The sequence below is a fragment of the Adelges cooleyi genome, unplaced genomic scaffold (genome assembly GCF_023614345.1).
Source record: "Adelges cooleyi isolate 19-005CV unplaced genomic scaffold, UGA_ACOO_1.1 ACOO_flye_CR_arks_rails_tigmint_CR_PRNA_247, whole genome shotgun sequence".
Classification (NCBI taxonomy): domain Eukaryota; kingdom Metazoa; phylum Arthropoda; class Insecta; order Hemiptera; family Adelgidae; genus Adelges; species Adelges cooleyi.
This window is the reverse complement of record NW_026095912.1, coordinates 12341197-12366871: the sequence shown is the minus strand read 5'-3', so window position 1 is coordinate 12366871 and position 25675 is coordinate 12341197. Positions and strand designations below refer to the sequence as shown.

General features: G+C 30.9%; 3 protein-coding genes across 6 annotated transcripts in view; 1 reads left to right on the top strand and 2 right to left on the bottom strand.

Annotated features, from left to right (window-relative positions):
- The window catches only part of LOC126836572 (voltage-dependent L-type calcium channel subunit beta-1), a 34575-nt gene extending 30440 nt beyond the window's left edge, over positions 1–4135 (top strand). For all 4 annotated transcript variants that reach the window (XM_050570111.1, XM_050570109.1, XM_050570112.1 and 1 more), the window contains one exon: positions 678–4135. In XM_050570111.1, coding sequence (XP_050426068.1) covers positions 678–1228 — 551 coding nt within the window. In that variant the 3' untranslated portion in view covers positions 1229–4135. The remainder of the gene's footprint in view (positions 1–677) is intronic.
- A 3610-nt stretch (positions 4136–7745) lies between these two features.
- LOC126837190 (uncharacterized) lies at positions 7746–11158 on the bottom strand. Its single transcript, XM_050571014.1, has 4 exons — positions 11008–11158; positions 10658–10717; positions 9518–9634; positions 7746–8984 (listed from the first exon to the last, which is right to left on the bottom strand). Exons 1-4 carry the CDS (start codon positions 11110–11112, stop codon positions 7746–7748), a joined length of 1521 nt encoding a protein of 506 aa, XP_050426971.1. The 5' UTR covers positions 11113–11158.
- A 4511-nt stretch (positions 11159–15669) lies between these two features.
- LOC126837189 (uncharacterized) lies at positions 15670–19861 on the bottom strand. The gene is made up of 12 exons (XM_050571013.1): positions 19767–19861; positions 19521–19676; positions 19203–19402; positions 19005–19128; positions 18392–18642; positions 17922–18035; positions 17584–17744; positions 17303–17508; positions 16990–17227; positions 16198–16331; positions 15863–16118; positions 15670–15774 (listed from the first exon to the last, which is right to left on the bottom strand). Exons 1-12 carry the CDS (start codon positions 19859–19861, stop codon positions 15670–15672), a joined length of 2040 nt encoding a protein of 679 aa, XP_050426970.1.
- Between the last annotated feature and the right edge of the window lie 5814 nt (positions 19862–25675).

Genomic DNA, 25675 nt, shown 5'->3' with positions numbered 1-25675 from the left:
CCTAGATTAGTTTTTCGAACGCCTCTATTGCTAACCAGATGGCAATAGAAGTGTAGCCGTTATCTTTGAATTTCTGCCTTGTTCACTTAATGTCTCAAATTTATATCAGATTTATTGTACGGCTACTTAATTAGGAACAGGGGTAACGAGAATAAATACGGAAGAGATGTATCAAAAAAGTTCTTAGAGTTAACATAAAATGATCTATTTATATATAAATGGAGGTTGATATCTAGAACGACTCAAATTTAGTAGTAGGCAATAGTGGAAAAGCTTAAGACACATATCTGTCGCCGAGATTAGGTTGACGTTCTTGTTCGTATTCCCTTAGCAGCCTCGATTATTTGCTCCATGTGCAGAAAGCCTATTCTTTCGTTATGTATTTCTTCCATTATCCGCTTTCTTTGGTTAAATCAACTGAAAACTATTGTGTGGAGAACGCTAGAAGTCTTTTTAGTGGTTGGTTATTGAATTTATAACCTGTTATGCCTGGAGTTGGATGGAAGTCAACTATCCATTGAAGTCCCGAAATCCTTCTCTTCAGTCTCGGTAGAATTGTGTGCGTCCAAGCTCCGTACAACCTCAGTGATAGTGCCTATCTCAATGCTGACCCTTGACCCTTGCGGTCATTTATCACTATTTTTATTTCATAAGTGTTGGTTTGCTCTTGCCAACAGAATATCATTCTATGGAACGGATGCCTCCGCGTCTGGAACGCATGCGCACCGAGTACGACGACTACGAGCTCAGCGACCACGACAGCATGGTGTACGTACCTCCGGCCTCGGCTTACCAGCCGCACCCCAAGACCCAGCAACACCTTCATCCCCAACATCCGCATCATCAGCAGCAGCACCAGCCATTGCACCAGAACCACCACCAGCAGCAGCAGCAGCAGCATCATCATCATCAGCAACAGCAACATCCACACCAGCCGCAGCAGCACCAACAAAATCAGCATCAGCAGCACCAGCAACAGCATCAGCCTCAGACTCGACCCCAGCAGAGCGTGTCGTTCGACCGGAACGTCACACAGAGAGACGGCGGCGGAAGCGGATATGCCCGCCGACCTGGCAGCTCCAATAACATGCACCATCAGTTGTCGTATCAGCTGGGTTCGCAAACCGACATGTTGACGCACAGCCCACCGGAGAACTCATCCGACCACATGATGTCGTACATGTCACCGTCGGTCAGGCCGTCCGCGAGTAGGCGTTCAAACATGTAAGACCGTAGTAACAACACTGAAACCCACCGATAACAATAAAAAAAAAAAAATGTTTAAAATCAACTATAAGTTATAAATAAATAAACGACTATTCTATATTAAAAACAGGGTAAATTATGATGGTCTGCGACGGATTTCCATCATTTTTGTGCATCCGTCAGGTCATCGTGACACCCTTTAATTGTTATATTATATTATAAACTACAAAAAAAAAAAAAAAAATTGCCTTAATCGGACCAAATCAAATATTTGTTTGCGTTAGCTTAAAACTTATCATACATTCATACGTTTTTTTTTGTATAGTAATAATCGTATTACCTACTTATTAACAAGTAATATTTTATTAAGTGTAATTATGAGTTTTTTAACACGAAAAATTGAAAGAAAATGCTAAAAAAAAAATGTTAAAACTGAAAATGAAAAAAAAAAAATAATAAGCGCGTATTAGTGTGATATATATAACATATATTACGTTAATATTGTAATAATAATAATATTATTGTTATTTGAGTATACATTTTTTTCTAGTAATACTCGTTTTTATTTTAATCATACAACCGTTCACACACAGGATAATGTGGGGTAATTAATTTAATACTGTAAAAGAAGGAATTTGATAAAATTTGAAACAATTGATTTAATAACCGTTTAAAATTATTTATCTCATAAGGCATGTTTTGAAAATCCGATACTTATTTTTATGTATATAAATTTTAAACATTGAAAACCGAGAAAATTTGAAAACGATAATAATTGTATACTATTATGATAATGTTAATTTTGTGCTATGATACGTATTGTACTGTTTCGTCGTTTTTTTCTAATATAATAACGTTCCATTAATTACAAAAAAAAAAATGTTTTGAACGCGTTAAATTTTGTTGGGTCGTTTTAATATTTTTATTTAAATGTAGGCTAAGTGGCAAAATTATACCTCATCATTTTGGAATGTCCCGATTTCGCCCAACTCTGTAACTCTGTAACTGTTATCAAATACTCGTCGGTTTAGTTTTTCTTTGAGTTTTCGTCTGGTGAAGGCTGCCTTAATTTCTAGTTCAGTCAAATTGAAGGAATAACTAATAAAAGCGACAGTAATTTGAAATAAAAACTGTGTACAATTAAACGTCACAGCGTTTAGAACGTGGTCCATGTTTGAAAAAATGCAATAATATCATTAGCTTAAGTAAATGTTGAATAAGGAAATGTTAAACAATCAATGTTGATGATCCAGAAAAAATGTATATTCTTAATTTTTGTTTTAGTTTTTCATTTTATGCCTAATATTTAATATATATTTGTGACTCAAAGATAGGGTTAATAATAGCAAGACTGGTTGAACTGGAAAAAGCGTGAAGTTAAAAATTACTTATTAAGTTAATTTAGGTTAGGTTACTTTTTACTGAAAAAAAACAAGGTTGCGCTAAGTTAATTACTTATTTTACTATATTTTAATTTATGTAATAAAAGTTGCATAAAAAATATTATTTCAACGAATAAATTTGATTTTACACCAAAAAACATTTTTTTCGCGTATACGCAAATTTTTAACTCGACTGTTATTTTAGTTATTTAAACTTAAACTAGTTTAAACTGAAATTGCTTCGCCCAGCCTTAAAAAATATTAATTAGGGTCAGTTGGGCCTGTAGGCCTAGCTGTTTTCAAATGAGGCTAACAGAAATGCAATTTTTTGGTAATTATAATTGATAGCATTTATAATAATATGTTAATACGTGTTAAAAACAAATGTATTACAATTTGAAAGCTATTGGTTATTATTATTTAAAAAAAAATTGCCTTTACGATTGAGCCATTTGGTTACAGTTAGATTGGTCTGTTTTCGATCATTGCCGCCAACTAGAAATTAATTCAACGGAGAAATGTTGTTCTTTATTTGTTTAAATGTATTCAATTTTGAATTTATTTTTTATGCAAAAGCGTTATTTTTTAAACCGGATTCCGTAGTTTTTTTTTAATTATTAAGGGTTGTTGCACGCACTGATCTGGTAACTGGTGTTAAGTGTTACGCATATAATAAACATGATAACATGATAACAATCAATAGATAAGATAAAGATAAGTAATGTAAACATCGGCCGCTATTAGAAAACGGGTTGTACCACTTACCGCGTTGGTAACTATTTTTCGGAGCTCACGACAGCGCAACTCGTCCGTGGGTTTTCCCATTCCAAGCCTTTTATTTTTATTTTTGGACTTTCGTGTCGCGAATTTGATACTACTACTATTAAAATTAATCAATTAACTATGTATAATATCATAATGTATAATTGTTGTTATTATTAGTCAAAGCTGTTGTATAACTTTTGTAGTATTCGTATGCAGTGTTGTAGCAAATGACGGTAATGTAATTTTTTTTTTCTTTTCAAAACCCAGTATTTTTTAGTGAAAAATGTTTTTTATTTCGCCATTGTTATCCGTACTTGTGTTTGCATATGACATTAAAAATAAATAAATAGGTTTGATTTTTTAACCGTTGTCCAAAATTGTGTCTGTTAGAAAATATTATTGCAGATGGCAAAGCGATAAACGATTTATTTATTTTTAATTTTTTACCTAAGACTTAAAAATATATTATTGTTTGTCATTATTGTATACCTATTGTGATGATCGCTGTTTGCGTATCGACAATATTATTATTATTATTATACGTTAAGTCGAACATGTGCTGTACTTAACGATTTTTGATCATTAATATATTATAATATTTTGTAAGACTAGTGTAAAATGTAAAGCCAATACATTACCTACTATCATATTATTATTATTATTATTATTCGCGCCTATCCGAAAATATTTGTAATCACATAACATATATTATTATTCTTTACGGTGTTCAAGTGGAATATTTGTCCAAGTGAATTGTTTGAAGCTTTTTTTAGAATATTTTATACGGGTTTTCGTTGTATTGTGTAATTATTCATTATACTCATTATTATTATTATCATCGTAAAATTGTGTTGTACTTTTAATTTTTTCCCCCTCATTTATTTAGGCGATACGACAATGATTATTCCTTTAACGTTTAGGATATAATATTAAAAATTGAAAAATTAAAAAAAAAAAAAAACCATTGCCGTAAATTAGTATGGTAAAAATGCAGTATAGCAGTATGGCTGCTGGTAAAAATAAATAACAAATATTTAACATGTACTTTGTGTTAAAAAAAAAAACAGAAGAAAAATTACAAACACCTCCCTCCCTCCAAGCGTGGATTTCGCACGAATTGCTTGGGGCATAGAATTTATGTCTTATTTGATTGTTTATCGATAACAAAATTATATATATTTATATATAAGACATTATATTTTTCGACAATGTATCATTTCGAGTCGATAACTAATAATATAATATTAATTACTTGGTTTGTATTTACTTATAATTACTATTATTATTATTATTACTATTACGGTATATATTCAATATGACACTGTTAGTGAATAAACAAAAATTATTGTGTTCGAATCGTACATGAAAAATGGTTGAAATACATTTGTTTTGTTTATTTATTTGATATTTTTGAAAATTAAAAGAGTATGAAACATTTCTTCGATTAGCTTTTCATCGAAAGCAAAATTATTATTTATATATTCAGGATTAGGATATAAGTGAATGAAATTGTCCAGTATTGAATCTATGTGCATTATTTTTGTACGACTATTGTGGCAATGATAAAAAATTCTTAAATCCTTATTAATAAAAAGTTTCTCCATGTCGGCCAAACCGTTAGTCATGTGGATCAACATCGGCCTGGACTCTTTGTCTTTTTTATATTGGCAACTTTTCATAAAGCCCGACCAAGTAGTTCGAACCGTTTTTAACCGTTAAATATATCTGCAGCTTAAAAACAAGCCAAAGTGTTCAAAGGGTTTCGAGGCAGTTGTTTTCACGGATGGGCTTCTTTGTTAGAACCTTCGTATCTATTTTTCCATATTTATGGTGCTTAATCTCTAAACTTTTTATTTCACACCAGCCAGGATACACGCGAATTCTATTCAAAATATCAACGTACTCCTTATTTATATGATAGGGCGTTTCGCATGCCATATAATTACGGAAGAGGATAAAAGGTAGAATCAGAAAACAAAATTTGTAATACATTTTTACGCTTAAAGCTGACATGGTAGTATGGACAATGCACAGCAAATCAGTACGACCAAAAAAAAAAAAAACAAAACAACCTACCGAAGTACAATTTAAAAAAATACGCACCATATGGTAGAAGCATATGTCTGTACAACACAACAAAATACAACAACTTTTGAACACTAATACACCTATTATTGTATATATCAGAAATCGTAACTGAATTGTTCTTTAATTTGTTTAAACTTAAAACAAATTTCCTCTTTCTCTCCAAAATCGAGAATATACCCAAAAATATTATATATTTTTTTTACTTAAAACTACAGCATTCTGTAACCTTTTGGAAAATAGTCAAATTAGTTCAAAAGGGGGATTTTTGTTTTTTTTTTTAATAGCAACATATGTTTTTAATTACATACATTTGTTGACGAAAAATTAAAAAAGATGTTAGCGTTTGAATTTTTCATTTTCATTTATCTGTTCATTAGGTATGACTTTGTAAAGATAATACCTTTCCTTTTAATCATTATCATATTTCTTCGGTTTTCCAAAACCGGTAGCACATAACATTCTTCTGAAAATGAGATTATAAGAAGAAGATTTAATGAAATCATAAGAATTCACATCGACTCCGCTGTCACCGTGTATATCAAAAGTGCATTTATATATTAATATGCAATTAATTGCACTTAAATAAACAAGCGGAACGTTGCGTATAAATCAAGAACTCGATGCGGATATGATTAGCAAATAGTCTTGGCATGTGCTAAAATAAAAATGTAATTATTCTTAATTTTTTAATCAAATTTTCTAACACTGTGTTAGAAGCAAATACCGCAGGAAACGACTATAGTGGGATATGCAGTAAACGAATTAGATTGTTATGTTAATGAAATTTTCGGCAGATGTTTTCACAATTTGGGCTTTGAATACAAAGAGGGAGTGGTTGCGATCGGGATTATTTAAAATATTATTTTCACCGAATTACCGATTTACTGTGTAGAATAATCAACACGATATCGTGTAAATCTGACTAGTAGATGATATTTTTATTTAAAACAATTATGTAGGTAATGACAACTTGATATCAAATAAAATGTGCCGCATTGGTACATTTTATTTGATAACTTTTTACACGTACACGTATACTAAAATATTTTAAGCAAGCCCGTATAATAATGAACTTAAAAAAAAAATCACTGTCACACATGTTTTGTAAAATAATAATAAAGAAAAAACTGAATTCACAACTGATGTTTGTTATTTCCAAATATTAAACATTCTCTTTATCAATACATTTTGTTCATTATGGTTTTTCATAACATTTTACAGATTTTTGAAAATGTATTTGTTTAAATTTACATTTTATTTTGTCATTATAGGTAGATTTTTTGAATTACTACAAACTATTAATATCATACATCAATTATTTCGCTAGAACTAATCCAATTATCACACCGGAAATATTTTATACCTCATATTGTTTTAATTTATAGAAATTATGAGAAAGTTTACATACCAACAGTAATAACAATTAAAACAAAGTACACAATATGGATTTTTTCTATTTACTTTCAAAAAAATTCATGAAGGAATTAGTATAAATAATTCAAATACTATTTTTTCAGATATATTCACAATTGTTTTGTGTTAAAATCTAACTCCCCGGTCCTAAGTATATTTTAAATAATGTCTCTATGTGTGTATTTTTTTCACGTATACCTTCATTGTTATATCTACGGGATGTATACAATTTCGCTTATATGATTTTTAAGATAATAAAATTATTTGAAAATATGGAATGTATTTTATTTGTGTTTACCTTATCTGCTTTACTGTGTTGGAATAGGTAATCTATAGATAAAAACCGTTTGTCTATCATTATTTCAAAGTCTTTTTTAGTGACTTTTTTGCTGTTTGTTATCGCCAAATGGACAATGCGAACATAAATTTGAATTTTATGTGCTACCGGTTTTGGAAAACCGAAGAAATATGATAATTATTAAAAAGAAATATAGTATCTTTACAAAGTCATAGCTAATGAACAGATAAATGAAATAAAAAATTCAAATGCTAACATATTTTTTAATTTTTTGTCTACAAATTTATGTAATTAAAACCATATGTTGCCATTTAAAAAATCCCCCTTTTTGGCTAATAAGGATTGGTGATGAAAATTTTCAAAATATTCATATTTTATGAATTTGTTATTGTATGTTAGAATATAATAAACAAATATATTTAAATAATTACAATACATATTATTATAAATTATAATGTAACCTTATGTCATTAAAATCGTTTCTCAAACAATAACATACAAATTACAATTTATTATTGTATGTAGTTTTATTAACTAAATGAATTGTTACTGTATTTATTAACTATTGTAATTTTGGCGAAATTTGTATTTATCTAATTTGGAAAAATAGCAAGCTCAGTGTTATAACTTCCGTTGATAAAGAACAACAAAAAATCAAATGAAAATCCTGTCAAAAAATCTCCGAAATTTCGACATTGCTCTTCTATTGTATCCAGAAATGAATTAAATGCGACTTCATTTTCTACATCAATGTATGATATGTCGACCAATTCAGTTTTTCCAGGATATATTTTATATTGACACAATATGTTATTTATTTCATTTGTTATTATTTTCAAAATTTCGTCAATCTGCTCGTGATTAAATTCGTCTATTTTACTATACAACGTTAATACGTGGTTTAATGGTCTGTCTTTGATGGAAATGGACACAACAATGCCGGAAATGAGTAACATAAAGTCATCATGGCGTTTTTTAAACTTAGGGCCGTCCACCTTTTTATAAGCTAAGAGTTGCACCACAACAAAAAAATATAGTTTTAAACTAACGATTTCTAAACATGTTTGCTGAAAATCAATGTTTTCAAAGGGACGCGAATTCCAGTCTCTGTATTTAAATTGACCGCTGACCTTAGAAGTCATTCGTATAAACCAATCCTTCATCGTATACCATTCAATAGTTACATTGGATATTGATAAATAAAGATGATGTCCGTTATGTCTCATGTATGATAAGAATAAATGTGGGATGGACAAAGGCAACGGACTTTTATTATTATTAAAATGTATATGTCTTTTGTCGTCAAAACTATTAAAAGTGAACAACATTTTTTCGGTATCGTTTGCATTTTTGTTTAAAAAACTGTTCGCTATGTAATTATTTTCCACGCACATATTCACCAATTCGCCTAAGGGTTTTCGATATTGTTCTAGATCAGCAACAGTAGTATCATATATAAATTTATTTAAAGACAAAAGGTTGATGTATAGTTTCCAAAGCCATGTGTAAACCACGAATAATCCTACATACGCCATCTCTATCATATTGCGTACACGCTGAAGAACAGGTTGCATATTCCGATTGGTTTCATTTAAAATGTTATACAATAGAAAATGGTCTGTACACTGAACTTCTTGCATCTTGCAGAAGTATTTCAGTTGAGCGAGTGCTTTATCGTTTGTCGAGTCTTCTGCATTACTCGAAGATAATATTCTTTTTTCGTGGTCGTTAAAACGAATTGGGGAGTCCTTGGTCGTCTCTAACGAATTCAACAGTTCAATGAAATCGATTGAATAACGTCCCACATAGATCCATTGTTTAGAAAATGCTTCCTAAAAACACATTAATATTATTATTATTATCACCAACATAAGCTCAAGGCCTTTTTATTTTACTCGGGTTATTCCTAACTTTAGTCTGGTTCTAAAGTGTAGAATTTCCATTGGAATAAATATGGAACGTGGCCAAAACAAAGACATATGAGGTATGGCATCTTAAGTGATGAAATTATGTTCAAGAATCAAGTCATAGTTATGGGGTAGGTACTCGATTTGGAAAAGAAACAAAATATTAACGTTTATATTACAGTTTTCTAATTTGGGAATCTCCGATGATATAGAAGGATCACTTGTAGTATAGCTGTATTCCTAAACATTCATATAGAGCGCTTCCAAAAAAGCAAAAACCTTATGCTTTCAAACCTATTGCTTTAATTTGGAACGAGCAAATCAGTTTTTAATCGTGATACTTATATGCAACATATTTTACAAGCACAGGAGGCGTTAATTTTTATTTATGTACTTTTAAAGTTGATACATAGTAATTATAATTACAAGTATAATATTTTATTGCATTTTCGATTCACCTTAGTTTTTTCGGGAAGATCCATTTCCGCTAAAGCATTGTTTACTTTCTTGGCAAAAGTTATGGATTCAAGTTCAACTGTAGGACAGGGTGTCAATGCATTTAAATAGAATACCATCTAGAATAATAAAATTATGAAACTTGAGTTAGCTGTCATTATGAATAATTAAGATTTTTTTTTTTATAGTAACTTTTGCCATATCAACTGTGTGTTATGTGTTTTTGTGGAGCGTACATGTATTATACCAAAACAAATTAATGGTGCATAAAAACACTTGGGCATGTGCAATATAACAGAAACTAAGAAGTTTATACTCAATATATTTGTGACGTTTTGGCGGGTATAATCGTAGATAGTTTAAAAAAATTAAATCAAACAGATAATTCTATAATTCTAACCTAACCTTAAAAAAAATTACCCGGTTATTACGGCAGAGATTGCGAGTTGTCTTCCAAAAAAAGCCATTTTACTTAGAAATTATACATTCAATGTAACATTACGATTATCATTTATGTTCTTGTTCTATGGAAATGCTTAAAAATAATCCTCTTTGTTAAACCTGATAAACCTCCTGACATCCTAAACTCCGATAAATCTTGTGCCTTTTTCATCAATAAGACTAGAAAGGCTTATTCTTAAGCTAATGACACCATACAACAACGATAACAACATACTCCTAAGTACTCAGATATCAACGTCTGTCATAAGTCAGCTAATTCCGTTTTATCAAAAGCTTCATATGGTTTAAAAATGGTATTTACTTCGTTTGTTCTTATTTTAAAAACGTCTGTAAACTGCTGGTGATTACATTTTTCAAGCAAAATCTTAACGTTTTTATTACACTTTTCTAACTTTTGCAATCCCGTCGATTTAATGAGATTACTTTTAGTATAGCTGTACTGAAAATCTATTCCTAAACATCAATATGCGCAATAGAGCGCTTTCAATGAAGTAAGAACCTTAAACTTTCAACGTACGTGCTTTAATTGTATTTTTATATTTATAACAAGCAATCAAGTTTTAATTTTAATACTTTTATACAGCAAATTGTACAAGCATATCAGGGGTGAATTTGTATTTCTCTATTATTGAAGTGGATACATAGTAATTATAATAAGAAATATAATATTTTTAATTCACCTTTGTTCTTGCGGGAGGTGCCACATTGTCCAATTCATATCTTTTATTTATTTTGTGTCGCTGGTAAAAAATGACATATTAGGTGTGGCATTTTAAGCGATGACTTGATGTTCAAGAATTAAATTATAGTCATGACTCATGAGGTAAGTACTCGATTTGGAAAAGCAATAAAGTATTAACGTTTTTTTTTTACAATTTTCTTGTAGTATAGCTGTATTCATTAACATCAGTATAGAGCTATTTCAATGAAGCAAAAACCTTAAGCTTTCGAGGTTTTTATTTATGTACTTCATGTTGATACATAGTAATTAAAATTAGAAACATATTATTTTATTTTATTTTAAATTTACCTCCATTCGTTGCCTTTTCGATAAAGTTGGGTAATGGGATGACTCTGCAGTTAAATAGAAAACCAACTGGAATAATAACATTATAAAACTTGAATTAGCTGTCATTATGGATATTTAAGATACTAGTAATTTTTTCCGCATCAACTGGGTATTATGTGTTTCTTTGTAGCGTACACGTATCATACAAATTATGTTTTTGTATTATACATGGTAAAGTATATCGAATAGAAACACTTAGACGTGTGTAACATAATAAACACTAAGTAGTTTACTTAATATATGTTACGTTGTTGCAGGTGTATTGATTCAGGTTACAAATTGTATGTTATAGTTAAAATAAAAAAAAATTAAAATTAACAGACAATTCTAAAGTATACCTTAAAATATTACCGAGTTACAATCTTATCGAGGCGTTTTCAAAAAAAACTATAATATATTATAAATTATACATGAATAATAATATATTTATTACAATATTAAGATTTGGATATTTAACATATAAATGTCAAATTGATAGAGTTCCACTTTCTATATACGATATTACCTGTAGCTTTTTATAAAAAAAACAGATTTAATACTTTATGTTTATTTGAATCTACTGACAATTTATTATAATTTATAATGCAAATTTATTTCCTCGAATTAAAATTTCTATTATTGTTAATTGCTGTACATTTATATTTGCTCTAATAAAAAATAAAAGGCCCCAAAGTAATAAAAATCTGTTTTTTGAATTTTAGGCGCAATACAAGTCGGTCGATTTTAAAGATGTTGTTTTTGTTTTTCTTGGTTAGGGTATTAGTATATGACTAACAGAGAACTGTTTAAACTAGCATATCAAACAACATACCAACATTTGTGTTGTACTTATTTCAATAAATAACACGATTTAAAATGTGTTTTCAATGCTTTTGGTATATTCTAGCAAAAATACTATTATCCAAAAAAGTAATAACAACGATAATATAAAATATATTTAAGATTATATGAAACCAGAGATGGGCAGAATTATTAATCCCGGATTACTGGATTATTTTTTAATTAATCCAAGTAATCCCGGATTACTTGGACTAAAAATAATCCGTTATTCCAATACATCGAAATTATGGATTACAAATAATCCAATACGGATTACAATTATTCTATCATGGATTACAAGTAATCCAGTAATCCCGGATTACTGTATTATTTTTTAATTAATCCAAGTAATCCGTTATTCAAAATGACGGATTTATGGATTACAAATAATAATTAATTAGTATACTCTGCCCTAGTAGGTACTTTAACAAAGCTCAAGTGTATCTAGCTTAAACACATTTTATAAAACAACACTTTTTTGTCAATTTGTTAAATTTTTTAAATAAATTATTTTGCTGTTATTGTTTAATTTTATAATCTGAAAAATATGATATCATACCATAATCAAGTTAACATTTTACACTTAAAATTTTGAAATATTTTGTATGCAGAAATCGGCTCAGCGGTTTAGTTTTACTCCTAGTAAAAATAAAACACATTATTGTAAAAACAATACCGCCCAGCTCCGCATAAAAGAAAAAAATGATTTAAATACATTTTAATTTAAAAAAAAAATATTATTTAAGTACTATGTTTTGGATTACTGGAATGAGAAAAAAACAGTAATCTTTAAATTTGGGTTATTGGAATAAAACAAAAATCCTAAATTAATAATGTAATCCGTAATCCGTAAACTAGGGATTACTGGTTTAATAAGGTAATCCGTAATCCGTATCCTAGGGATTACTGGACTAAATTTAATCCTTAATCCAAAAATGTAGAATTACTGGATTAAATGTAATCCAGTTTTTTTATTAATCGTGGATTACGAGTAATCCGTCTGTAATGGATTACGGATTGTAATCCATTTTGCCCATCTCTGTATGAAACCATATAATATTTTCAAAAAAGTTTAATATGATATAAAAAGATAGTAAAATAGTAAAATTATTAGTAGAATAGTAAAATTATTCACGACCTAATATGGTAACTCGTAGATGCCCTGTGAGCAATAATTACAGCTATATGGATAAAAATAAAATATATAAAAAAAACAATAATTTTCTTTTTTATACTTAATATTATTTCATTAGTTTATACAGTTATTCAAACAAATCTCTAACATCCTTGTCTTTTTGCGAATGCGTAGAGCAAAATCGCATCATTCCAACAGCCTACAATACACACATTCTGCTTTGTTCTGTTCAATGAATTAATTTTGAACTTGTAAATTTTCTTTTAAATAATTATTGTATGTTGTTTTTCATGACTGTAGTGTAATAATAATCATTTTTGGCAAACTGGGCCACTTTTGGTGTGTTATTATTTCAATTAAACCTTTTCTAATAAAACCAACGCTCGCCACGTAACAGTGTCATAATATATACATATAAACGTATTTAATGTTGAAATATTATTTATAATTATACAAATAATTAAAATATTTATAAAAAAAACTGTCTACGTTTTGATAATTAAAATTCTGAAGGGGATAAGATTTAGGTATAAAAATAAAATATCACATTTTAAGTTAACTTGTTTTTTATACCTAAAAAAGATTTCAGGTCTTTTTTTTTGTGCTAACAAAAAAGGAATATTTTACTGTAGATTATGTTTATAGTTTTACTGTTTTTTTTTATGGAAAACAAGTGGTTTTGTGGCCATATCTTTTTCTATTATTTGTGTTTTCGATTGCTTAAATTGGCTTGAATAGGTGTACCATATTGTTACTAATATTATGGCGAATACAACTTTTGTACGAAAACCAGTAAAAATGCAGCAGATAGAACATTGTGAGGTATAGGTGGATACGCACTACACCCGTGGTTTCCCCTAAGGGCGTTATCATCCTTGTGATGAATAAATAAATAAAATTCGCAATCACCGACCCCAAAAACATAATATAATTTGACCACTTTTGAAGTTTTTTACACAAAAATCCAGAAAAATGTATTTCTCTTATTAATAATATGTAGGTAATCATATATTATTTTTCCTCACGTAATCACTGTCCACACATCATAACATACATTACAGATATTCCATTATTTTCCAAAAACTATGCTACAAATGAATCCAATGCAAGAATGATGCGGATTGTCAATTTAGAGCCGTCTTTCTCTTATCTTCGTAATATTATTTTATGTGATTTTATTTATTTTTAAATCATAGATATTACAGATAAATGTAGATAAAAACAAATTAATTAAAACTGGTACTTAATTACTCAGAACTTAATAGGATCACTCTAAGTAGATGTCCATGAGAATGTTGTCATGTTTGATAATATTTTTTAAAGATAATATTGTATGAAAGATAATATTTTTAAAGATGATATTGTTTTCCGGCAATTAAAGAAAAACTATAGTACCTAATTTTGTATTGACTATTTTTGTAAAGACTGTAAAGTGTTCTGTTGGTTCCTTTTTTGTAACGTCCCATAAATTGTGGTGATATATATCTCGGCGTGTTTCGTGACAGTGTTGTGTGTGGAACCGATATCTACCGGCATTACTGCCTGGATGATAGTAGGGTGAGGAAAAATATAAAGATGGTGTGATAGTTTAGTGTAGGTGAAAAAACAAAGGAGCTGTTTAATAGTTAATACCCAGTAGTTTTGGACGATACTTATAATATAACATGTGTGTAACCACGGATAAAGGTCTTTCACTAAGTTCAATAATATTTATTCCTATTTGAGGTGTTTTATCCTACAATTATGTTCCTATTCTTATTACACTTATGTTGTATACATATATATGTATAAACCACTTACCTTCGGATGTGCTTCAAAAATCAATGAGATCCTGGAATGATTGTAGATGAGAAGATCACTGGAGATGAAGATACTGGTAATATATGTAGATAGAGTAATCTTTATTGTATAGTATATAAGATATCATGTATTGTTCGAGATGTTATTCTTTTTCTTTAAGATAAGAGTGACGGCGTCTATATAATCAGTCTGATCATACATAGGCTATATGTTAGATAGTTATTAAATACGTTAAGCTTGCGTTGGGGATTACACAGCTACTTTTGAGTGTAATAGTTGGACAACAAACAAATACCTATCGATTGCTCAGACTTTAAGCGAGCGACTGTATGATTGGTAAGAATTAGACTACTAGAAAGCGAGCGATGTGAAGAGATTTTATACCCTTTTATTTAATAATGCTATTTTATATGACTAAAATTATTTCTATGCCCTTTAATAAATATTACACCAGATTATCCTATTTGCCCATTATCGTTATAATGGCTATTTAATTTTGGACTATTATTGGATTCAAAATTAATATGGAGTCTACTTTGTTAGATTTTATTTAGTTTTAAGAGTCACCTACTCAATGCATTATCATAAGTACTTTCTGCCTATATACATATAATACGAACAACGCTTAATTACTTTATGCATTATTTTATAGTTTTTTTTAGTTCTACGTCCACTCAAATACAGACAGACTAAATATCAGCCGAAATTGCTGTACTAGGTTAGTCACCAAACAATATTGCGATTAAGTTTAACTAGATTGATATGAATCCAAAAATGTAAATTTATTATTAACGTATTGACAGATTTGGTACGTTTCGGAGAATCATATGAATTATTCTAATAGGAACAGCAAGCTCTATCTATATATTCTATTGCTGCTGTTTGCAGTAACAGTATTTACTAAGTTGCGGCTGAGTTTGAGAAATGCACCAAGGTTGATTCCCATACTTGTTGATTCGACTTATGTCTTTTTCCTAAATAAAAACAAAAAAAACAATAATTTTTTTCTTTAATATTATAATGTTTCAAGTAAATTATAAATGTATTAAAAGTTACACTTACGTCAATAGTGAACTGATTTGTTTCGCTGTTGTGTTGACACGAAAATTCAAATACCGCGTGTCCCGGATTCGTTATTACTTTAAGTTGAAGATAAAATTTAGTCACTTTGGTGTTGGCTGACATGTCCGGAACAAAACCATCCGTGTCTGCAGCTTGATGAAACTTCAATACATCCTCGTTAGGTGCCATTTTAGTTGCCCATTCAATCCTCTCCAACTCAATGGAGGAACATAGGCTTGTAAATTCTGAATTATACCTGTTGACGAATTACGCGGCAAATCGCAAAAACAATTAAAATATTATACTTAAAGCGAAATTGATTTATAAATTTGTACCGATTGATGAAGTTAATGAAATACTCTGCTGCTTTAGTGGTTATCTCATCATTTACATCTACGGGTTTCCATTTAAGACAGGCACACCAATGCGGCTCGATACCAGCGTCTTGGCACGTTCTACCCAATGGTATCTGTAAGTTTTTATATTGTAAATCAAAAAATAACTGTGTATTATGAATTTTAAGAATGCAAATATTGATAAAAAACCTAGTAATGTGCTTAAAATTGTATTTTAAGTAAAAGGGTGATACGGTAAAAGGTAATTACGATTAGGATTGATCGTCAGTCTATAGTAATAATCATAAAAATAATAGAGCTTGCATAATTTTAAGTTGAAATATATGTAAACTTTTTATCGATAGAAGGGCATAAAGGGTGAAAATATATTGTGGGTCCAAGCTTAAAACATGAAAAATATTGGTAAAACTATAAAATAAAAAAATTAATAAACATCATTATTAAAAAGACACTACCGTTTTAAGTTTACATCAAAGCTAAAAAATAATGGATGACCAGTGATTAAACACTTTTTTAGGGTTAAGCTAGGTTGTATCAACAAACTTTTAATTTTAGATATTCCCTAATTAATCATGAACACGAGCAACTGTTTGATGTACACAGAACCACTATGATCCATCACATAGACAAGTATTTCAATTTGAACATTCCAACTATTTGCTTTTTTGAATTAAAATCACAACCCTAGTTTTAATATGAGACATCCTAAACATAAGTGCAGCTCCTCAAGTGAGTAAAAACGGTTTGTTGCTTTACAAAATTATTACATACTTCATCAAACAGAGAAATAGAACGCTTATTTCGATCATTAGCCTGCAGTCCATTCTTGTGTAAAACGCTAATTAATGTAGAGTATATATCAAATGGTGACGTCAACCGCCGAGTATTGTTTCGCATATTGCCCGCCATTTTTGGGTAAACGCGATCAAACCACTTTGGCAGTACAAATGAAAAGAAAGGCATACGTTCTTCTAGTTTACCTTGTTGCGTGTCACGCACAGACGCAAATCTGTGCGCACAAAACCAAATAATATATTTTTACACCAACAGAAATATAATATTGAATTAACGATTCGAATGTCACCTTTGCCCGTGATCGCTCATAAACACCAACATGGTATTGTTTAAATAACCAGACGTTTGAAACCACTCCAACCAATCAATTAAATCTTGTTCGGCCACTTCGACTTTGTTAGCATGATCATGAGTTAGTTCACCGTGGAACGCGAACATAAATTTCGGTTTGTCTTCGTACACCCGAAACATGTCTTTTACATAATTAAGCATGATCTAGAACTCAAAATATTAAATTATTAACATTGAAACAATTGCAATTAGGCGTGACATTGCTGAGTACAATAAGACCTGGTGTCTAGGTGTTGAACCATAACAAAATGGCTTTTGCATTTTAAAAGTAGGCGTTGCATCCACGTAATATGTTCGCATGTAGTGATCGGTGGGTTGTTCGTTAAATCCTTTGAGTCTATATGTAAATACTCCCACATCCACTTCGTCTTCAGCATAACCTGATAATATTCCAATTTCATAGTGAACGATAAACGACATAGCAGTCGTTGAGAAATACGCTGTGTATACACTGTTCGCTGATTTTCATGTAAAGGTATACATAAAAAAGTGCGAGGTGGGTGCGTACAGAGTATTTCTACGGCTAGACCACTGATTATAGTATAAGAAAATATAACCTGTGACATATCCGTATTTTTTGAACAGATTCCATACAAAAGGATATACATTAACGTGGGTGGCTTTATCCTCCATACGCTTTCTTGTATCCGGCAGTTCTAATTCAGTTTTCCCTGTAAAAATAATTTGCACAATTAAAAGAAAATTGAGTTGGAGCTTGAGATAAATCTGAAGCTAGAGTTGGAGCTTCGGAGGTGAAGATAAAGTTGGAAACTAAGATAGAGTTGGAGATGGAGCTTGAGATAACAGCTTGCGTACGAGTCCGCAACCACGGGAGACATTTTATGTTTTTTTAATTATATATAAGGATATAAGGAGATAGAAGGACATATAAGGATATAAGGATATAGGAGGATATAATAAGGATACATTTTCGTTAGGTTTTTTGGTAATGCTTTTTCCGGTTGTGTGCCAAAGTAAAGACATAAAATGTCAAAAAGTAATAAACTTGTATTTATTAAGGTTATACCCGTAAGTATAGGTATCAATGCTTGTGGAGTTCCGTCGCCGACAATATTATAACCTTCTAACACATAAGCGCCCATGGACTTCAGTTTAGCGTAAATCTTTGGAAGTTTTCTTTGGACCATCATATGAGACACTGAATCAAGGCCAATAATTAAAACGTTTAAACGTAGGCCATCTTCGGGTACATGATCCCATCCCGTTCGTTCCATAACATCGTCATCCAAACGAATTCCTGCCATTCTGCTCTCCCAACTGGAAAATATTACCTATATATTAATTGAAAACTATTATTTTCTAAGCATCAAACAAAATAATTATGTCGTCAAATTTTAGAGGTAAAACTATTTGTTTCTTAACTTATTTTTTTTACTCTGAAATTAAAAATAGAAGGAACAATTAGGTCCATTTATTGAATAGCTTAAGGAATGAATAGATTTTATTAGATTTGGAATTAATGCTAAAGATAATCAAATAGGCATTTGTTCCAAATTTAATTCCGAATACCTAATTGGCAAATGTATCTAAATATAGCTAATTTAAAACTTTGCATACTATCATACGACAATAACTACTTTGATTATAACAAAACAAGATACAATAATTGTGTTTGTCACCTCGTTTTCCCATTTCCTGATTTGCAATGTACTCTAAAAAAATCTGTGGCTTTCAAATTATACTCAGTATGGGTAGATGTTATAACACCCGTTGACGTAGCGAATTCATTGGATCGCAAAACATCTAAAACAAATTTTTTATTTATTCGAGCGATAAGAAATATAAAAGCAAAAACGATAAATATTAGAAAATCATACCAGAAAACTCGCACTGAACATCGCCATGTTTTTTTCGCGCTTTTTCAGTGATACGTGCAACACTGCCCTTTACAACAACCCAATCTTCTTCTGAATCACACACCAATGGAGGCTCTGGTTTGATAAAACTCATCATTATCGGATCGAATGGATCCAAATTAGGTAGCTTGCACGCTATGTTGTTTTCATATTTAGCGCTTCTAAGTATCAAAAAAAATATATATTTTTAGAAAGATCCATAATGTACATATACAAGTAGGAAATATTAGTAAACGTGGAGCATATTGCACATACTATTATTGTTGCTGTGTATTTTACCCGATAGAAGTGTTTATTGTCGGCATTGGCCATAGAGATCCGCTTTGACCGCAGACCATTTGGCATGCTCCTAGTGACCCGTTTAAACGAACCTTGTCGTTTTCGGTTATTCGGAATTTCTTCAAGACACATATGCCGTTCACACATTCATACGACCTACTGGAAAATCGTCAGGGAAATTGATCATTAATAAATAGTCTTCGCTGGCGAACACCCTTCAATCAATTGCTATTGCGAGTAACGTACCCGATGTTTGGCCATTTGGTTTTATTATCTACATTCCAGTTCACGGATAATTTGAACACAAGTACACCGACAACGATTAAAGCGATGATAGCCATCGTCAAGAAAACTATAATCGAGCGTGCCATCGTTTATTAGGACTCTGTACGAATTAAATGAGTTAAAGTTAATTAATCAAATTAAATCAAAATAAAATATAATGAATTACATTAAAAAAAAATGCGCTCTAAAATTTTATTGTTGGTCGAAGGTGGTCACCTCATCGTTAACACTGTTTTTATTTACAGTATAAAAAAACAATGATAATATTGTATATTTTGTAAGTTATGTAATTTTTTTAATCGCAAAACTTAATTACATATTTTTTGTATGCTTTAATGATACGTTGCCAAACGCTAAGTTCATTTCAAAAGAACCTTCAAACTTATAAAGCTAACAATAAATTACTTATGCGTTGAATGAATATACAGTTTAAATAAATACACAAATCAATCAATTACAAATTTATTTATTAAGCTTGTTGTTTAAATTAAAATAGTTACTGTCGTCCGGTTCTTGAATCTTCCTTCGAGCTTACAATGTAATTAAAACTGAATGTAAAAAGTTATAACGGGTAAACTGTTTGTCTGTATTGAAAATATATATAAATATATTTTCTAGTACCTAATAAACTGATTGGCGAAAAAACTACTACAACACAATAAAACAAATGTCGTAAAATCATGCTCTATCCAATTATTGTTTGACAGACGAAAAAAAATTCAATTCTTCAATTCTATCAACTAAGAACTTAAAAGTGTCCCAGGCCATATTATTGTTGGTGAAAAAAATATTAAATATTAATTGTAACATTTTTTATAGGTAGTTTATTTTACATTTAATTTATTTTGCATAAATCTATATAACTTATAAATAGTGATATTAACGAAGCATATTGGGATCGGTGAAGTAACCTTTTCCCCGTTTGTATAACAAATAACTTTCAAATAAACCCCTGATTCGAATCGGCAAATGGTAGGATAATAATTTAAGGTTAGGGTACCTACCTGGGTAGGTTAGTTTTAGTATTTGGGTTAATTTAGAGTTGATCCTCTGCCTTTCCATGTTATACCTAGGTATAAGTATTATTACTTGTTATTGAAATATGTTATACTTACTTTGTTTGCTAGTCACTTAGTAAACGATGTGTTTTAAAATCATTTACGCGTTCAACTCTATGAGTATATGTAGTGTACTGGTGCAATTCGCCTTTAAGTATAGTAAAAAAAAAACAGCAGGTTTCACATCAGCCATGAATATAATGCACTCGACGACTAGTCCGAAATTGCAGTTGCACTAGTCGGTTCATTGTAGCTGTCGGGAATATCGTGTACTATAATATTACTAATCGTGTTGTACACATTAGAAATACCTGTTACATGTGCAGTGTGTTTACAGTAGGCTTACCTATTACTCATTATTATTATTATTGTTATATTGTATATGAGTGGTATTAGTAAGAATATGATATTACATTGGCTTTATTAATTATTAGCAAGACTCGACCCGCAAGCACGGTTCTTGTTCCTAGACTAACGGGCTGCCGGGTCATGATATCAAATATCCGTCGTCTGACTAATTAGTTAGTATTATTTATATATTGTATGGCATATTGTAAAACTCACACCCACACAAACACGTTGATGATGATCATTAAGAGTTTGGCGAGAAAAAATTGAGAGATAACAAATTCTTCGGTGTCCTTGTATACGAACTGGCGAGTGCTGTGAGAGGAGGGATGGAGAATATATCTCCCCTTTAGGATCAGCTGACACTCGCGATAATATTGTAGCAATGACAAGTTATTGTATAGTTTTTAAATCTTATAAGACAATTTTATTGGAACATGTGCACGTTTGCAAGGTAATCAAATACTAAAAAACACTATTTAATGAAAAAAATTAATAGGAACTTTTGTTTTTTTTTTTTTTAAACGTATATTTGAATTATAACAGTTAAATAATAATAATCATAAAATGGAATTTCAAACCTGTTATGACCATTTTACAATTTCAAAAACATATTAATTAACGAATAACTGTTGTGGCTATGTTGGCGAATCAGATGTTTCGAGTTCTGTATGGATTAGATTTTCACCCGTGCTGTACATCAAACGGGTGGTTTTCGTATCCGAATGATACTTAAACCCTAAAGCGAACTGGTCGAACTCGTTTACACCATCGTCGACGATTGTGCTAACCAGGCGTTTTATATCATCCACCATGCCCAGGGGCGGAAATTTTCCGTTCATGTCCCGTACGGCTTCCGTAGCTTTGGAAATGCCATGGTTCTTTTCTGCATACGACGTCGGTAAACAACAATTTGTATAAAACTCACCCAAGAGTCGTATGACAATTTCCATATTTTTTTTGGTAGAATTAATTACCTCGTCGTGGTATCCTTTGTCGAGCGATTCTCTGTCGAAATTCAAGTTATCGCAGCGACCCTTGAAATCATCCAAGGCGTTGGGCACGTCCTGGTCGAACTCTTTCGGGGATAGCTGGTGAATAGCGGATAGGGTACCTAGAATGCGCTCCACCAGTTCATAAATTTTTCTGATTATGTCCACACACATGCCTACACATTTCAACGATTCGGAGGGAACGTGAATATTGTTACACTGGTCGAATGCGCCAAAGCTGTAATCGTACAACACTTTTAGATTGTTGGCATACCGACAGCTTAAAAACTGATATGCTTGGCGAATTTTATACTTCACGTTACGGTCAGTGACTATTTCGCCACCCGCATCGTTTGCTAGTAAATCATACACGGTAAAACATCTTTGCTCCTCTCCCATCCATCGCACGATTATTTTAAAATCTTCGAAGTACTTCAAGGCCGGCCAACCGGGCTGAGAGAAAACATAGTTCATAATATCAACGCGCAATGACGGATCCATTTCTGCTGTAACAGCGTTCACATAATACATTAACAAATAACAAATATAACGTTCAGCTTTCATTGTTACACGATGGTCAAAGCGCTCGCAAAATACGGGATCGATTCGAAAACCTTTTCAGACAAAATATGTATACCGATGTTTGTTAAAGTTGAGCATAAGAAAATAGACGCGTATACAATTCTTACTGGGCAAATCTAAAAACTTAAAATCCTGTTTATGGCAAAAAACGGCGATAAACATAGTTGAAATACATTTTTTTAAACATGAAACCGGGGTCGCTGTAAACGAATATATTTATTCAGGTGTTGCTTTATAATCGAAATGAAAAAACACAAAACCGTAAATTGTATCTATGTATTGTATATTGTAGCTTAATATTGTATCTATTTTATCTGATTTTTACCAATTCCTTTGAAGGGCAGGGTAAAAGTTTAAATAGTTCACTTCTTCATTCTCAAAAATTTTAAGACAACAAAAACCATACCGAATCGAGTTTTATAAGAAATATTTGTTCGGTATGTTCCAATACGTCAATAGTCTCAAATTTAAATTATACCCATTTCCATTTTAGAGGATAAAAACACAGAAAAACTCATGACAAAGCATTATTACAGTCACTAATGCGTTGATCGAGCTTATTCACAAATCGAAACCAATAATGAGTGAAAATAAATTACAAAAACAATGGCTTGGGGAATTCGCGACCATCCGCCAAGCAAACAGATATAATATTTTATTCTTGTTGAATTGAGACAACAATATTCTACAGTAATAGCATTATACAGTCAATTGTAAAAAATATTTACTAGGGACAGTCAAAATATATTTAAATTTACAAAAATATAACGTCGATAACATTTTAAAAAACCATTACAGTAGGGTCTCGACCCTAATAGGATCAAAGCATAGCGGGACAGAGAAGTCACAGGTCTATAGGAATTATTATTAATAAAGCCACATTAAACGCTTTGATGCTAATTTGTAAACACTGCACCTCACTTTAATACTTTCTTACTGTGCTGGGTCATACTTAGTGTGTGTATAATTAGGATCTTAGGATTCATGCATTTGATTATTATGTCTGCTCTCTGTGAATAAGTTTTGGATAACGTTTAACGGCTTTGAAATTAAATAATTTAATATAATCGGTATGCCATTGTTTATTATATGTTATTATATTTGTAAAACGAGCCCAAAAACGTTCATAAATTTTTTAATTTTTTATTAAGGTTATCTTACAGAGATAATGGATCGTATGTAATATGTATGTTCCTGTTATGATAAAATTATCAATTGTTATTATTCGACAAAAGCCAATCCGTTAACTCTAAAAATTAACTGAATAAGGATTTTATTAAGTCGGTTATTGTAAAAATCAAACTATTATTATACAAAACCAAATAATAGATTCAATAATAAATTCGCCATGTACAAACGTAGAGGCTAAAGGGGTTAAATACAAATCGAAAAAATTAGGGAAATATTTGTTCAACTTTTGCAGCCTAACGGGGACCACCCTAGTGCACATTCTAAGGGACAATAGTTTTTGAAAACTGAGCAATTTTTGCGGTGTTAGAATTGGAAAAATATAAATAGATGAACTCAGTTTAGTACGAACTGCGGAACGTTCTAAAAAATACTAACCCCGTACATTTTTTTAGAACGGCAAAATTACCTTTTTGCCAGTGGTTGCCGGTGAATGAGTGGCAATCATGCTAGTGGGTGGAGGCCTGTTTTCGCAAAACCATGTTACCTAAAGCCGCTCGGGTGTATACACACACATAATATGAAGGACTTGGGTACAACCTATTGGCTGCCAATACCTAATTATAAAAAGCCACCGAGCAGTAGTCGAACGTCGACGGTCGAGACCAAAGTCAAAGTCGATTTTCACACCAAAATGCATCTCAACAGTTTTCTGGAACTCCTGCCATCGTTACTGTGCTTGCTGACCATCACGGGCATTTCGGGTGCGATACTAGGGGTGAGTGAAATATATTTGCTGGAGAGTCAAAATAATAAACACATTTAATCAACAAATATTTCTATTTGTTAAAATAATTTTCAAACAAAATAGCGACAGGCTACAATCGTAGTTCATCGACCAAATTATTCTTTGGACTACCGACAAATGTATGCAAAGGCAAACCAAACTGTGCTAGTATTTCCTATAAAGTTGTTATTGCTTAGCATTAAATATTATAATAGTAACATTTTTACTATGCTTAGGAGTACATAAAAAATATAAACAAATAATAATATTACAATATTTAGTAGTTTTTTTTTTAATACTAAAGAAAAAATGATATTAAAAATCAATAAATCCTACTTATCGTCTCATACTGTGTTTTAGTAATTTTAATATTTTAATAAATAACTTAATTCTTATTCGGCGTTAAGCCTTTTTAATAAATAATATTGTACGTTGCAATTTGAGAGTTTAGTCAATTCACATAAAGGTACGACTGGCCCTTTTGCTCTTCGGGCGGTTATATAAATATATAAAGAGTCTCTTGGGATATTTTAGGGTAGATACAGGATAGCTTCCTGTCCCGGCTAGGGTCCCTTAATTTAACCATAGAAGGCGGACAGTCGTGGGTGTGATCAACCTACCACACTGGTAAATATAATAAGCTAAGTCATAACAAACGAACAGATTGATTAAAGTTAAACATTCAAACGATAATATTGTAGCTTCGATGGGGAGCTAAGAAGATATTTTTTTACAATAATGTGTTTTAATTTTTGTGTCTGGACCGAAAACACATCTTTGCTAAACCGCTAAATCGAATCCTTGAAATAGTAAATTTGTAGATCAGCCAACATTTGAAAAAGTTTACCCCTTTCCTGCAAAGTCAAGAAAAACACTCAACAGATTTACATATTTTTCAAAGTAAAATTACGGTGCGCTCTTTTAACTCTTTTTTATTAACTTAAGTGTTTAATTAAATCGCTTAAATCAAGAATA

What these genes read in the sequence shown, in the direction of transcription:
- LOC126837189 (XM_050571013.1), bottom strand. Translation starts at nt 19,861, where the DNA reads ATGGCTATCATCGCTTTAATCGTTGTCGGTGTACTTGTGTTCAAATTA. An exon ending in ACCAAATGGCCAAACATCGG is followed by an intron (nt 19,677 to 19,766) that starts GTACGTTACTCG and finishes ATTTTCCAGTAG; the next exon opens with GTCGTATGAATGTGTGAACG. An exon ending in TTCATTAACTTCATCAATCG is followed by an intron (nt 16,119 to 16,197) that starts GTACAAATTTAT and finishes ATTCGTCAACAG; the next exon opens with GTATAATTCAGAATTTACAA.
- LOC126837190 (XM_050571014.1), bottom strand. Translation starts at nt 11,112, where the DNA reads ATGACAGCTAATTCAAGTTTTATAATGTTATTATTCCAGTTGGTTTTC. An exon ending in CACCTCCCGCAAGAACAAAG is followed by an intron (nt 9,635 to 10,657) that starts GTGAATTAAAAA and finishes TTATTATTCTAG; the next exon opens with ATGGTATTCTATTTAAATGC. An exon ending in ATCTTCCCGAAAAAACTAAG is followed by an intron (nt 8,985 to 9,517) that starts GTGAATCGAAAA and finishes ATGTGTTTTTAG; the next exon opens with GAAGCATTTTCTAAACAATG.